Below are 14,934 nucleotides of genomic sequence, written 5' to 3' on the forward strand. Positions count from 1 at the left end.
CCTTAATCTGTGCATAGTTTCATGTGTAAGGTGGTGTTGCAGGAAGGAGTTAAGGGAAGCTGGAGTTTTTTTTGACTGTTGGACCTACTTTGGAAATAACAAAAATAGCATAACCATATTGTTAATTCAGCACAGACACTGTAGGGTACTGTCTCTTGTGTATTCTGAAATGCTTGTCCTTTTCATTTAGAGTGACTCCATGTAAGTACATGGTCACTATAACTTTCTCCATAATTTTGTCAAGAGTTCTCATTTGCATAAGAAGATGCATATTCACAAATGTTTTAGCTTTAGAATATTTCAAACTTGGGATATAGTTGGTAGGAATATAATGGAAGAGAATTTTTTCATGACTGGTGTTACTTAAATGCAGTTTTTTAAAATCTGGTTTTAAAATAAGCTGCAGCTGGAAAGGTGTGCTGTGTTTGATAACAATAATAGAATCAACCTATGTTGTTACTTTAGAGTGATAGTAGTTATCTGTTCTCATGGAATTCATATTTAATTAAACTGCAGAGTTCAATACTGTTTGCATGAACTCTTGTAGAATCAAATACATTTTATAAACAACTTTCTAGCTTTTTTTAATATCTGTTCTTCATTCCTGCTCTCCCTCACCACAGTCACCCCAGGAGTTTCAGACAAATTCTTATTTCTGGAGTAGTTTCTGGATCCTGCTAAAACTTTAATGGTATCTGATGTTCTCGTTAACCTTAAGTGAGTTTTTTGAAATTACAGGATAACTCTTTTTTCTATAATGGCAGAGTTGGGTCAGATGCCAGACAAATTAAGGCGTGGATGTTCTTCACTTAGAATTATAAAGTGCTCTGATGTCTCAGAGAAAGTAGCCATTGCAACTACCTTTCTATATCAAATCATAAGGCAGGGAGTTGGATTGTAGCTTTTGCTAGAGAAATACACCTGACCTGCTTTTGTGTGTGAAAGAATTGCATTTGTGTTATGGTTTTATGGATGTCAGTTCAGAAGCATAAAATATAACTTGATGTGGGCTAAAGAAGTTCTCTCAACAATTGTTTTGAAATTAAACTTTAGAGTATTGTCCAGGATTTGTCATTCATAAATACTTGGCTATTTTTCCAGGTGAAGTCTGTGAAAACTGGGTCAGTCTTTTGGACAATCTGCTGCTGTCTATCCTACTTTTACATGGTAAGGCTTTTATATATATATAATAGCTAAACTATTTGAGTAACTTACATAATCTATATGTTGACAAAGAAGAAAATAAGGATGTTTTATTCTTTGTTGGAGCCATAATATAAAATTCTTGCTTTGTATTGTTATTAAAACCTTAAATATATGACTAAACAACATAATATGTAACAGTAAAAGTATTTAAATCAACATGATTAAAGCACTTTTTGGGAAAAAAATTAAATATAATAACTTTACTTACAAATTTCTCCCATACTGTGAATAGGTGCTCTGATTCATTTGGATTTTTATTTGGGTACAGGTAAATTAAGGTATAATTTTGATATATATGTGTCTGTGTGTCATTACTATAATGCAATAATGATCAGAATATTTAGAATGTAAGGGCAAAATTACATTTTTATAATTTTGAAAGCTATTTCTATGGGTATAATTATGTAAAGCTTACCACCAGAACTGATGAATGACTTCAGTGTCATAATAAATGATCATAAATGCACTTTTCATTCTTGATCTGTGAAAATGGAGGCTATTGCAGAGATTTTCCTAAGGGCTAACGGAAGGGGAAAATAGTTGCAAAAATGAGGAGATAAAACTAATAGAAAAGTGGAGGGAATTGGTTTTCCCCCTCCTCCATCCATTGAAATTTAAGGACTTGAAGAATGCTCCTGTTTGAATCAAGGCTTTTCCCCCTCTGCCCCCAACTGATAAACTTTGGGGCTGCATGAAAAATAAGTTATCCTCCAAATAGCCAGTGATAGGACAGCCAGGCTAATTGCTTGGTGACAGTTAAGACTGAGGTCTCAAATACTGCTTTCTACCATCAGGTAACTAGGTTTGCAAGAACAAGGAACTTCTGGATTGGTTTATGTGTCTTAAAGTCAAGGTTAATTCAAAGGTTGTCTGGATGCTGTCTAGTTTTCCTCTGGTTTTAATGTCCGTTTGGTTTCCTGGGAGACTTTTGCAGTTAATATAGGAAATAATAACCTTTTGTTTGTCACCAAAGAGGCTAAGATAGCTGTTTCTTGTTAAGAGTGCCTTTATTTCATTCAATTTCTCCTCCTTTTTGCCACATTGCTTAATAGAGAGCCACTTCTTTATACACAGCATTACTGTTTATATAGCATTATAGTGAAAGGGTCCTGCAGCTTTGGTGCATCTTTGAGTGCAGTACAAAAGCTGAAAGTAAGTTTTTGCATCATTATATTTATATAGCACAGTATTTTTTTTATATTGTGCCAATTTATTGGCAAGATTCTCTAAAGATACCTTCATAAACATACAGAGAACAAATACAATACTTTCACAATTTTACTGATAAAAAATCACAAAATAACAGGTTTTTATCATGTTGGTATGTGGGATTATATGTGAGAGTGTGTGATCATGTGTGTGCATGGTATCAGAACTTAAGAATCAATGTCATCATGACAATCAATCCTTGAATATAAATGGGGGTGCTGGTAATTTTCTTTTCAAGTTCTGTCAGCTCATGAAAGATTCAGATTCATCTGTATTTTAGCTTCAAATCTCAGTGATTAGATGATAGAATTTTACTTCATTGTATCTACTTCATCCCACATAGGTGATGGCTTTCCCTACATTGTATTTCCCTTTTGGAAAGAATTTCGAGGACTTGCCCTTCTAGATATTTTGCTTGAGTAAATTTTTAGGACAAAGCATAGTTGTACTGTTTGTTTCACTGCAATAATTTGTCTTTCTCTGATTGAATTAGTCATTTTCAGTGTAAGTTGGAAGGTAGATCACAATTTTGAGGTAGTGAGAGTCAGTCCTTGAATGGGAAGTTTGGAGAACAGCTTGAAAGGTGAATGGATAGTATGAACTGACAAATCTTTCCTGATAACTAAATCTGCCTTGTAATATATACCTAACTCACTGTGGTAATTTGACTCATAGCCTTGCATTGCATTCAGTATAGAGAAGGGTGTTTTCTCTTAGGATTTATATTTTTAGCCTTCATTTTACTTCTTCAGCTTCTGCTTCATACAGCTTTTCATGAGAAAGCTTTACACTGAAGCAATCCTATTGGAGTAACAGCATGTCTCCACCCTTTTTACCAATCTGTGAGGATGCCTCAGTTTTGTTTGAATAGTTCCAAAGTGCATCTTCAATGTAATTTTTGGTGCTTAAATTTGGGTTCATATTTTGGCAATTAGGGATGCAGGTCTCTGGTCCATGCAAACTGCAACCTCCTTCATTCAAACCTGTTCCTGAATTTGACAGTGTTTTATTTCCAAGTTTGAACTCTGTTCTATCTTATGTGTCTTTATACACTGTTTTCTCCTATTAAATAAACTTACCTCTGTAAACCATGATACTTCAAACAAGTAATTAGGCAATAGGATTTTGATAATCTGAAATGAGTTACTAGGAAACTTAGATTATTTTTTTCTACTTGTTTCACGTTGTCTGAATTGCTTACCATAAATTTTGAAATGCTGGGGTTTGTAGTATTAGTGTCAAAAGACAGTAATACTTGGCCTCATGTTTTTTTTAGAATCTGTTCTATAAAACAGAGTAATTTGGATTTCTTCTTGGCTTGTAGGGCTTTAAAAATAGCTACATGAATCTAAAGCCTAAAGTACAATTAAAGTGAAAACCACATTAGCTACTATATGCTAAAAATGAAGATCTAGGGTAAGCATGGTGCATATGAGAGAAGTCTAGACTGTAATTTGATAAAAGGACGTGTTAAAATACAGATTGTCTAGTCAATATAAGCTCTTTTAAATATGTTAGAAATTTCAATAACACATTGTAATGATAGCTCATTAAATCCTTACCTAAACCAGCAATCAGTGATCTGCTAATACCACTGTAGTTTCAGTTTCAGTTCTAAGTACACCATAGCAGTCCTTCTCAACAGCTCTTGTTGCCACAGGTCTGCAGTACCTGTAATATTGTTGTATATAATTCCACAGTGCTCAGTCCTGCTTTCATGTGCATCTATACTATTCTTTTTGTTTATTTCCTTACACTGCATTGGCTGCTCTAGTCCTGGAGTTCTGCTCCTGGAGATGTACCTTGCTCCCTTTCTACCTGGAGACAATGTTCCCTGTCTTCAGCAAAAAGTGCATGGTGCTAAATTTGTCAAAAGAAAGTTTTGAATCCTACATGAGATCATAGAATATCCTGAGTTGGATGGGACCCACAGAGATCATCAAAGTCCAGCTCATAGCTCTACAGTTCCTACCACTGCCTTGTGTTGCAACCTTGACCATTGGGAAAAGCTTCCAGGATCACATTTTCATTTGCCATAATGACCAGATTATCCTGGAAGGAGGAGATCCAGGAAGGGTAGCCTAGGAAATCCATCAGCCCATTTCAAACACCTTTGATATGTGGGCTTTGTTGTGGCTTGTTTTACTTTTGTAATAGATATTGAGAAGGATTCTGTTTGTACTAGTTTTAGTTCTGACTGCTTGTGTAGACAAGCTTTGTGTTTTCTTGTTAGACCATCAAGATGTATAAATCCAGCATGTGCTGTCCTCAGAATTTGCAGATATTTTCAGATCTGATTTCCTGTTCCATTTGTCGTAGGTCTCTGCATGGGGTGGTTATGTTTTCATCATCAACCTTATTCCACTGCATGTGTTTGTTCTGTTGCTGATGCAAAGGTACAGCAGGAGAGTCTACATTGGTAAGTTCTGTTCATTGCAAAGTCATGCTCAAATACTTAAACATGAGATACAAAATTATTGTACTGATGTGTTTTGTATCAAGTGGGTGTTAAGTAATTGCACATCAGATTGAGTTGTTTTAATTTGATTACTGAATATAGTCAGTTATTTTCTACAACATGGAAATAAGGAGTTGAAACATAGTCACACTTCCAAAATTTTGTATATGTAGCTACTAATTAATTTTTTCCTTTTTAGTGCATGGGAAAGAAAAATGGATGGTTTGATGTAAAATAATCCTGTTAATACTTTTAAGTATGCATTACATATGTGTGCCTTTAATCATGTTTTTTTTTTTTTTCCAAGTATATAAAACAACTAGCATTTTTAAAAGTATGCACCAGAAATTATGCAAACATATAGATAAAGACATAGGAAATGCTAGCAGCTGTGTAAGTTTAAGATCACTGAGACAAGGCATACACAGTAAGAGTCTGACCACTCCATGGGAATCCTTAAAATTTTATTGGATTAACTGTTCAGCCTTCCTTCCAGTTTCAGGAATGTGTGAATAGGAATCCTGGGAGCCTAACTTTTTATTGATTTGCCTAACATTTACATACTGTGTAAACTGTTTTTACTGACACTTTACCAATAAAATCAGTCAGCCATGATGTAGGTGTGTGAATGGAATCATTAGGAAGCAATTCAGGTATTCTGAGATTTAGAAATTAGCTGGAACATTTTTAATGTAAAGCCTTTACCATAGGTAAGTGGGGAACATAATGTGAACTGAAGCATAATCACAAGGCATTTCATATTTGTAAATATATTTTCATTCCTCATTTTAATACTGTTTTATCTTGGTATTTTTAATTATTTTAATGGGTTTTTAGTCCCTGCTAGAGAAATTACTTTGTATACATCTTTGTGAACCATTATATGCCACAATAATTCCTCCATTTACTCAAGTTGAGTTTTGAATTTTTGTTATCAAAACTATAAATATTGCTTCCATACTTATTTGTTCCTCTATGTAATTGGGAATTGGAAATTCATTAAAATTAAAAAAAGAGAGGAAGAAAAAGCTTTAACCCATCTTTAATTTTTAATGCTAGTATTACTTAACTTATTCATTAACTACTTCTCATCTTAAGGGAAAAGTAATTTATTTCCCTTTAAAATTGTTTTATTGAATTTTTTAATTTTCTGATTTCTATAAATTAGTCAAGAGAAAATTAAATCTACTAATTATAAAATCCTGAAGCAATATGGTAGCCAGAAACAATAAAGAATAAGTGCTCTTGCTTTTTCAGTTTGCGATGAACTAGTCTTTGAACTCATGTGGGGAAAATAGTACTGCATGTTCATAGGAATTAAAGGGTTTGGCAGATGTTTGTTTTGCAAATAGCTACAGTGTTTTGAGCTGTTATTGCCCTTCAGCAGTGAGGGATATGTGCTGCCATGGAGTTGTCAGAGTGAAAATGTGATCACTGCTCTGCTGTTTCATTGCAACTGCTGTCTTAATTTAAGCTTTCATGGGAAGCCCTAGAGAAGTCTGTACATCTCATATTACTGTGTCATTTCTAGGTTTGTTTAACAGGATATTTTTGTAAAACAGGTAAGAATGTTCAAGTACTTCTGAGAGGAAATTCAAGTGTGCTTCACCTCCAAACTATTCAGATAGGCAAAAGAGTTTGCAAAAGCTCCTTGAAATAGGGAGAATAAAGATATTTGGGGAGTTTCTGTTGCAATTGCTACTATGCCTGTAGCAGTCTCATAATTCTTTAAAAAAACTATCCATGTGCAGCTAAAACATTTGAAAAATATTGTCAGCTGACAATGGCTAGCGAAATCGACATTATGTTCATTATTATGCAGAATTTTTGGGGTTTTAATCTCTAGATCAGTTATTTAAATTTATTTCAAGCTAGCATGAGCAATTTTATAAAGGATGTATTAAGTTTAATCCAGCATAACATAAAGGTAGAGAAACAGTATTTGGCAGAACCAAATTTTTTAAAATAGTGGTGGTTTCCTTGTATATGTTTTTCATAAGAGTGTGCATACACCAAGGAAAAGGTTAATGGGACATGATTGATAAATCTGGGAGTATAATTCAGAATCATGTAGTGAGTAAAAATTTCTAGAATGTGAAGGGTTTGCCAATTTTAAAGTATTTTAGGGCTGGAAGGCAGATGACTCTATTAGCCAGATAGTTTCTGACCCATTTGGCATCAATAGTGATGATGCTACCTCCATTTGAAAGCTCAAGCTGTGCTTTTATTTGTTCATCTTGAGAATGGCCAGTGCCTTTCATTCAGATACTCCAATTTAGTCATTATGAACAAGTGCTTACAATTGCAGTGTATTAGCAGAGAGGTGAACAACTTCTTTATTCAGATACAGCAACCATTGACTCTATTTTCTATTATTGTAGTCTCTCTTTAGTTTCTCATATGTTTAAAAAATAAATTATTTTACACTTGGAAGGGTAGAGATTTATGTTAGGCTTGCACACTTCAATTTAATAGTTTTTGGTACAATTTTTTTAGGTTCTGTATAATTATCAGAATATTTAATAAAATACTTGAGGATCTTCCAGAATTTAAAACTTCATTTCAGTAATTCTTGTTATAGGTCTTGGATTATATCATTCAAACAGTGAACAGGCATATATTTGTATCAACTACTTCAATATACTAAAATTTGATACTTTATTTATGGTGATTGTAATCCATTAATTTTGAAGTATGTGGCAAATGTATGATTATACTCTCTGGAGCTTTTCAGCAGGTCACTCCTGTATTTGTGTGGTGTACTGCAAATTAAATTATTTGTAAAATGACTTTATCCAGTAGATCAGAATGGATTTGTTCTGGAGTTGGTCAAAATTATAACCATAAGGACAACATGCAGGAATCAAAATTAACATACTGTTTTTGCAAAGACTGTGCAAACTGTGGAATATAAAGGAACATGAAAAGTTTGTCATGATATATCATCCTGATGTTTCTAAGTTCCTAGAAAAATTGTTGTGTTGTGTAAATTACCTTTTTTTAAATCTTTTCTGTACCAGGTAGTACATAGCTTTTTGAAAGAAGTGGGAGTAAGGAATTGGGGTGGGGATGAGCAGTGCACATAGCCAGTATAGCAGTTGCAGGACTGGGCTTAAAAATGATAATTTACAATGGTCTAACAAATGTGAAATACAGTGATTTATGCCAATCATTGAACTTCCACAGGATGGCAGTGTTGTAACAGTTGCATGGTACAGTAAATGATTTATGTTGTAGTGGATTCTTCAAAAATTGAGCTTCCTACAGGAAAATGCATTTCAGTGACTTAAGAGGGCATAGATGAGTAGCTAGGCCAAGCTATGCAATACAGGTGCTTGAAAAAATAAACTGAGTGCTTGGAAATATTTTCCCTGTCACTTCTGACTGGTTTGGGACTCAGTGCCCTGGGAGCATAATCCCTCAGTGAGACCACATAGGTGCTGTGGAAATAACACCACTGCTCAATGATGAACTGATCTCATGGAGGTTAGTACAGGACTCTGAGAACAGGGATCTCTTTGTAAGATCAGGTTATCTATAGCCAGATGGTGGTTTAGGATTTGTAGGAGTTAATAAATCTGACAGGTGGATTATTGCTGGTTGCCACTGAGGGACCAGAACTTCATTTGGGCTTCAGGTTGGCTGATTACTTCAAATGTAATCAGCCTCATGGCTTTTCACATTTGGTATTTTTTTCCCCTTCCATCTCCTCTTCACCCTGTAATATTGAAGACCAAAAACTCTTTCAAAATAAAGTATATGAAATGTTAATGCATATGCAATAAGAATTCATATTAATAATAGTAATTTTAATATTAATGATGCTCTTGGCCTCTATTTTCTGGGGAGTTATAAATCCCCTGGGTTGATACAGCTCTATCATACATACCTTTAATATTAATTTTTAGTTGGATTGTTGTTCTGTTTCTTGCATTCCCTCTGCTCTTCTGTTAAATAAAGAGCAATGGCGCCTGTTTGCATTTTCTGAAGAAGTAGTGGACTCTTCGCTTTTTTAAGGTCTGGTCCTTTTAATTGCTCCTCATATAGAAAGCTTCCTATGTCATTTGTCATTTGAGAGTTCTTTCCACATTCACAATTCTCAAAAACAAGATGGGAAGAGAACTTTTTTTCAGGATGGAGAATCTTAGGTAAATGGCTTATTTACCTTCGAGGAGAAAAAAACAGTGAAGTTAGAAAGAACAATACTGTGCTATATCCACTAAAATTGGTTGCAATAGACAGCTTTATTCTAGTCAAAGAAGAAAAAAGTAATTAAGATGTCTGAAATATTTAACATAGTACAGTTCTGTTTTGCTGTCAGTGAACTTAGGGGAGAAGATGGACTTCTCTTTGAAGATGGAGCCAATGCTTTTTCAAACGTGTATTAATTTTGTTCCCATCTTTGTCTTCCCCTCTCATGTTTTTCTCTCCTAGCATATAGCACTTTCTACATTGTGGGGTTAATATTATCGATGCAAATACCTTTTGTGGGATTTCAGCCAATTAGAACTAGTGAACACATGGCAGCTGCAGGTAAGAAAATTAAACTTCTGCTTAACACAGGAAAACATCGAACACTTGCAGCTTTGTTTCCTTGTATTAGAAAAAACACAAGCTAACAAAGCAAATTGTTAAAGAAAGAGGCATAATTTAATGTCCATTGGGAAGTCTTCTTTCCAATTGACACATTATCCTCTTTTTGTGTGGGATAATGGAAGTAAAATGATTCCTTAAGATTGGATCAATTAGCATTCTGACAAGCTTTACACATTGATAATCTCTGCTGGTTTACAATACAATGTTGCCTTCACGAATTGTATAATTGAAGTATTCCTTACTGGTAACAGTTTTTACTGAGCAATTTGGTTTTGGAGTTGATAATCTTCTGTAATTTTTTTAAGCAGGCTAAATTACTAATCAGGAGGGTGTTTTTTAAATAAGTGATTTCAATCTTGTTTGGGTTGTTTTTTATTTCTTTGAGTTGATTTTTCAGTAGTTGTTGGCAGGGATCTTGATTTCTAGACAGCAATAACCTCTGCCAACACTGAATTTAAGTTCATGCACTGTTTGTGTGATATAGTTTAATTCATTAGATTCCCCAGATTTTCTCCTACATTTAGTCACTTACCAAAATGTATTTGGGACAGTGATGGGACCATCGTTAAAATTTAGCACAAAAATACTTTCAAAATGGAGACTTGCAGCAGTCCGAATATAATGGGGAAAAAAATTAACAAGCCATATTTGTATTCTGAAGAATTTTACTTTTATTTGGTGAATAGAATTTTTGCCATTCTCTAGGAGTTCAGAATTAGTGAATTTCATTGTGTACCTCGAATTCGTTGTTAATTTGAAGAAAGATGATGAACTTGTTTTATTTTATTCCGCTGTCAGCCAGCATTGAATTTTCACTTTTGAAAGGATGCATCAGTAGATTGATCTGAATATGTACTGTGAAATGAATAATAGCTGAACTAGCATATCCAAGTTTTGGTTTTAATGTTAAACTCTAAATCTCCTTTTGAAGGGTGTCAGGTGCTTCACCAGTGAATTCTGGTGTTTCAACATGAACTTTATATAATTCAGTTGATTTAATACTTATTTGGTTTGGTTTTTCCTTTCATCAGTTCCTCCTGTTTTATTCAATATCTGTATTTCTGTATTAGCATTGTCTGTTGCCTGAAGTCTGTCTCTTAATTTTTCACCACATCTAGCTGGGTATGTTAACCTGTGTTATAATCAATGCAATCTGGTTTTCAGGTGATTCTTTCCTTTAGAATATTTTATCTCATTGGAAGTTTGTTATTGCAAGAAAGTGTCATACCTATTACGTATTAAAGATTATTTCTCAGAAAGTGATGTTATATAGTTTCTAGATGTTAGGGTGTTCCTTGTGTTTATTTTTTCCAATTCAAATATGGGCAAATATGCTGGTTCCTTTATTAACAGATGTACTCTTTTTGAGCATTTAAACAAGAACTTTCCTCTTTCCATAGGTGTTTTTGCACTGCTGCAGGCTTATGCATTTTTGCAGTATTTGAGAGACAGATTAACAAAGCAAGAATTTCAGACATTGTTCTTCTTGGGCGTCTCATTAGCTGCTGGTACTGTATTCCTGAGTGTCATCTATCTGACATACACAGGTAAATAAATGTGAAACTCATTTACCTTTACAGCTTGTAAGCCAGATGATCAACATTTGGTTTAGCCTAAAGTAGTTGTTTCAACATTTTGGACTATTTAATTGCAGCTTTATTTTTGTTACTTATGGTATCATTATTCCAAAAGAATTCTTAGCGTCTGTTTGTTTGTCTTCTAAAACATGGTGGTTTGATTTGCTTTTCCATGCATAAGTTAGCAAAGTTTTCAGATGGACATACAAAACAAAACAAAAATCTCAGCATGCAGCCAAATATGTATTCTGTTGGAGTTCTTGGGAAGTGTTGTTTTCATCTTCTGAAATTCACTGATCAGTATCCCTGCTTCATCAGCTTCTGACAGTCTGTGCAATCTGGGCTCCTGACCACCTCACAACACTCTGATCTCTCTCAATTTTTGTAACAATCCTCTTTCAGAAGAGGGTGCCCACATCAGGACCCTTTATCCCAGGTGCAACATTTGAAAGAATGAGCTTCAGGTTTTGGACTGAAGTCCTGCCTGCTGCAAGGCATGTCAGCCACTCTTTTCAATTTAGTACAGTTCCTTTTGGCCTCTGGGATATTTTTACTTTCTATGAGCCACCAGCTGGACCCTGATCCACTGTGTACTATCTTGAGCTTGTCAGGACAGCCAGTTTTCAACCAGTCAAATGGTCCATTTGTCCTTTCCATTCTTCTTCTAAATGAGCAATGAGGAAAACAGTTATCAGTGTATTTCAGGAGACTGTGTTCCATGGTCTTTCCAGCAGCTCAGTTAGTCCCTGTAGGTTCCTGCATATAACATCCTGCCTTGTCTGGAGGTGCAGCAGTAGCCAGTTCCCAGGCACCAGGCACCCTTATCACCCAGGTGAAGATGGTGGGCAGCTCTCATGCTGGCCAGCTCTTCCAGCACCCTCAGGTGAAGGCTTTCTACATCTAGAGAAGATCATAACCAGTAGTTCCCTGTGTGCTGATAGCTCCTTCTTCATGTGCATGCAGTGGACTGGGAGCAATTTCTTCATTTGAATACTGAAGGGAAAAATATGTCTTGTATTTAAGAATATTAACCACAATATTTAAATGTCTAAATTAGGTATTGAACTAATCCTTTCAGTCACATTATACTAATTTTGAATGTAAGATGGGGGAAGAGTGAGTCATGCCCAAAAACTTGGGTAATCATAAAAGGATTTAACCTATTCTTTTTCTCCTTGTCTGTATCTCTCTTCAGGAGGAGTTGAAACAGTTGCAAAGAAATATCATATTCAACTTGCCTAAAAGCCTTGTTTTATAAAATAATATGCAAAGCTTATCAGCATGTCTAATAGTGGCTTTTATATTCCATGCCACAAGTAGATACACCAGGAGAGAAATAAAAGGAAACCAGCGTTTCATTTAGTGTTTGTGTTTTGGCTATGGACTGTTCCCAGTTTCCTGCTCTGACATTTCAGAAAACTGAAATACTTTCTTATCAATTATGCTTTCTTTTTCTAATGCTCCTTCACAGAGTATAGTTTGCAATCTGTCATATTATTTGAGAAATAGTTAGTGTTGCATTGCTTTGACTTTTGGAAGTGTGCGTGTCTTGATACTCAGATTGTACTTAACAAGTACAATGTTATCCTGTAAGTGTGTTCTAAAACCAGTTTGCTTCATGGTTGGTAGATTTTATAGCCTGCCTAATGCAGTAGGTATGGTTCAGATATATTACAAGTCAAATGAAAATTTCTTTGGCTTTGTGTTATAACTTGAGGGAGTAGAAAAATTATTGCATTTAAAAACCTAGGCAGCAAAAAGGTTTTTCTTCCTCCTTCTCTTTTTCAGGTTATATTGCTCCTTGGAGTGGCAGATTTTATTCATTATGGGACACTGGGTAAGTAGGGATTTAAGATTTAGATATCAGTAGCATTTTACTGAAAACGAACAATCATTTGCTCTCCTCATCCCCAATCCATTTAGTATTTCAGTCAAGGAGAATCAGTTACCTAAAAAGAGTATTTGTAGTAGCTGTTTCATGGTCTTTACAACCATTTCACTAATTCGTCTATGAAATTTCTTGCTTTTTTCAAGTATTTGAATATGCAATGTTCTGTTTTTTCTGTATGAAAATCTAGTGTGTATGTCAGTGTGAAATAACTGAAAGCTATGCCAACACTTGAGTACACATTTAAAAATTACTAAGAGCCTTAGACTATTTTAATTGTGCAACATTGCATGAAATCCCAAAAATGTTGCTCATATGATCTTGCACGTTGCCTCTATATTACGTTAATACATTCCTTTTGTATATACAGATGTCTGCTCTGAACAATGGTTTTATTACTGCATATTTACAGGAAAAAATCTTGTTAATCTTTTATTTTTGTTAACCTTTGAAAATATTATATTGGATTTATTGGATTTTTTAGTCAGCCCAAAGAAAAAGAATAAAATAGAAAGTATTTTTCTCAGATAATTATTATAAAGTGAAATTCAGTTGGTAATATTTTTTTAAAATATATTTAAAGCAAGGATAGAACTTCAACCTTTGTGCAGTTCAGACTTTTATTCAGGCTTAAAAATCCAGCTCATATAGAATACTGATCCAGCTCTATAATAAATGTAGTAGAACAGATGTCAGTAAAGAAGCCTCAGATTTACTTGAGGAATATATACATGTTGTTCTTTGCCTGTATATGTATGTATATATGTGTGTGTATATATATATACACACACACATATATGTATATGTAGAAAGCATGAAACTTTTGAGGGCTTGTCTACATTAGAAAAACATATTGTGTTAAACTGCACAATACAGTTTTGAATGCTGTCTAGATCTCAGTGAAGAAAAGGACATATGTTTGATACCTCACCATTCAATCATGGTAGCACCCTAGATTAGGTCCATATGTATCGTTGTCTGTAATATAGAGCACAGTTCTGTCCTTGTCTGCACTGAGTGTTTGACATGTTGTTTAGATGACATGTGTTTCCAAGTGTAGACAAGGCCTGATTTTTTCCAGCATCTGAAAGAATGAGGATGCATCAGTAACTGATCTGGTATTTAATACTGTAACTTTCTTTACTAAGAAAATTAAGATATTCTGTGTAAAGGTTTTGCAATAAAATGTTGAAAATTTAGGAGATTTACTGGCATTGATAATTCTCTTAAAAAATGTAGTAACGGTGCTGCCATAGCTCTGTGTTTTCATTTTGGTGAATATGGCTTCATATTTAGCCATAAACAAATTAAACATCCGTAATTTTCATTGTCTTAGTAAGTATGGAAATAATTGTTGTTTAAAATAACTATACACCAAATGCTTTCTAGATACAGTAAGGCCTGGGGACTTCTTTGGTGTGAGAGTTTCATCAGATTTCTGCTGATTAGGGCTCTTGCCATTTAAAATTGAAATGCTTCCTTTGAGATGAATTTCAGAATTCCTAATGTTTACAAGTTTTAATAATTTTATCTTTTCAAAATAATTTGAACTGAATTTTTTTTAAAAAAGGTATGCGAAAATTCACATCCCGATCATTGCCTCTGTGTCTGAGCATCAGCCTACAACATGGGTTTCCTTCTTTTTTGATCTGCATATTCTCGTGTGTACTTTCCCAGCAGGGCTGTGGTTCTGTATCAAAAACATCAATGATGAAAGAGTCTTTGGTAAGAGAAAAAAATTTTAAATTATTTTGAAAAAGTTTACATTCAACTTGATTTTACTTTGGTTTTGTTTGCTCGAAGCTGCTGTGTGGCTAGTTCTAAAATATGATTTAAAAGTGATGTGTTTAAAAGCAATTATTAAGATTTGCTTGCACCCAGCAGTCTTTAAAACAGTTTATAGAAAGTGCAGAGGTTGCTGAAGTGGTGATGGAGTGTAGTCCCAGGAGGTGGGATGCAGTTATTTGTTGTGTTCAGTTCTGCAGCAGGAGCTGCATGTT

The 14,934-nt window shown here is 34.5% G+C and overlaps 1 protein-coding gene across 1 annotated transcript in view; it reads left to right on the plus strand.

The window, feature by feature from the left end:
- STT3B (STT3 oligosaccharyltransferase complex catalytic subunit B) overlaps positions 1-14,934 on the plus strand; it is a 50,994-nt gene that overhangs the window by 25,200 nt on the left and 10,860 nt on the right. Inside the window, exons 4-9 of the mRNA XM_079301439.1 lie at positions 1,102-1,167; positions 4,735-4,834; positions 9,308-9,406; positions 10,870-11,016; positions 12,835-12,883; positions 14,505-14,659. Coding sequence (XP_079157565.1) covers positions 1,102-1,167; positions 4,735-4,834; positions 9,308-9,406; positions 10,870-11,016; positions 12,835-12,883; positions 14,505-14,659 — 616 coding nt within the window. The remainder of the gene's footprint in view (positions 1-1,101; positions 1,168-4,734; positions 4,835-9,307; positions 9,407-10,869; positions 11,017-12,834; positions 12,884-14,504; positions 14,660-14,934) is intronic.

Source organism: Erithacus rubecula, assembly GCF_903797595.1.
Source record: "Erithacus rubecula genome assembly, chromosome: 3".
Taxonomy (NCBI): Eukaryota; Metazoa; Chordata; class Aves; order Passeriformes; family Muscicapidae; genus Erithacus; species Erithacus rubecula.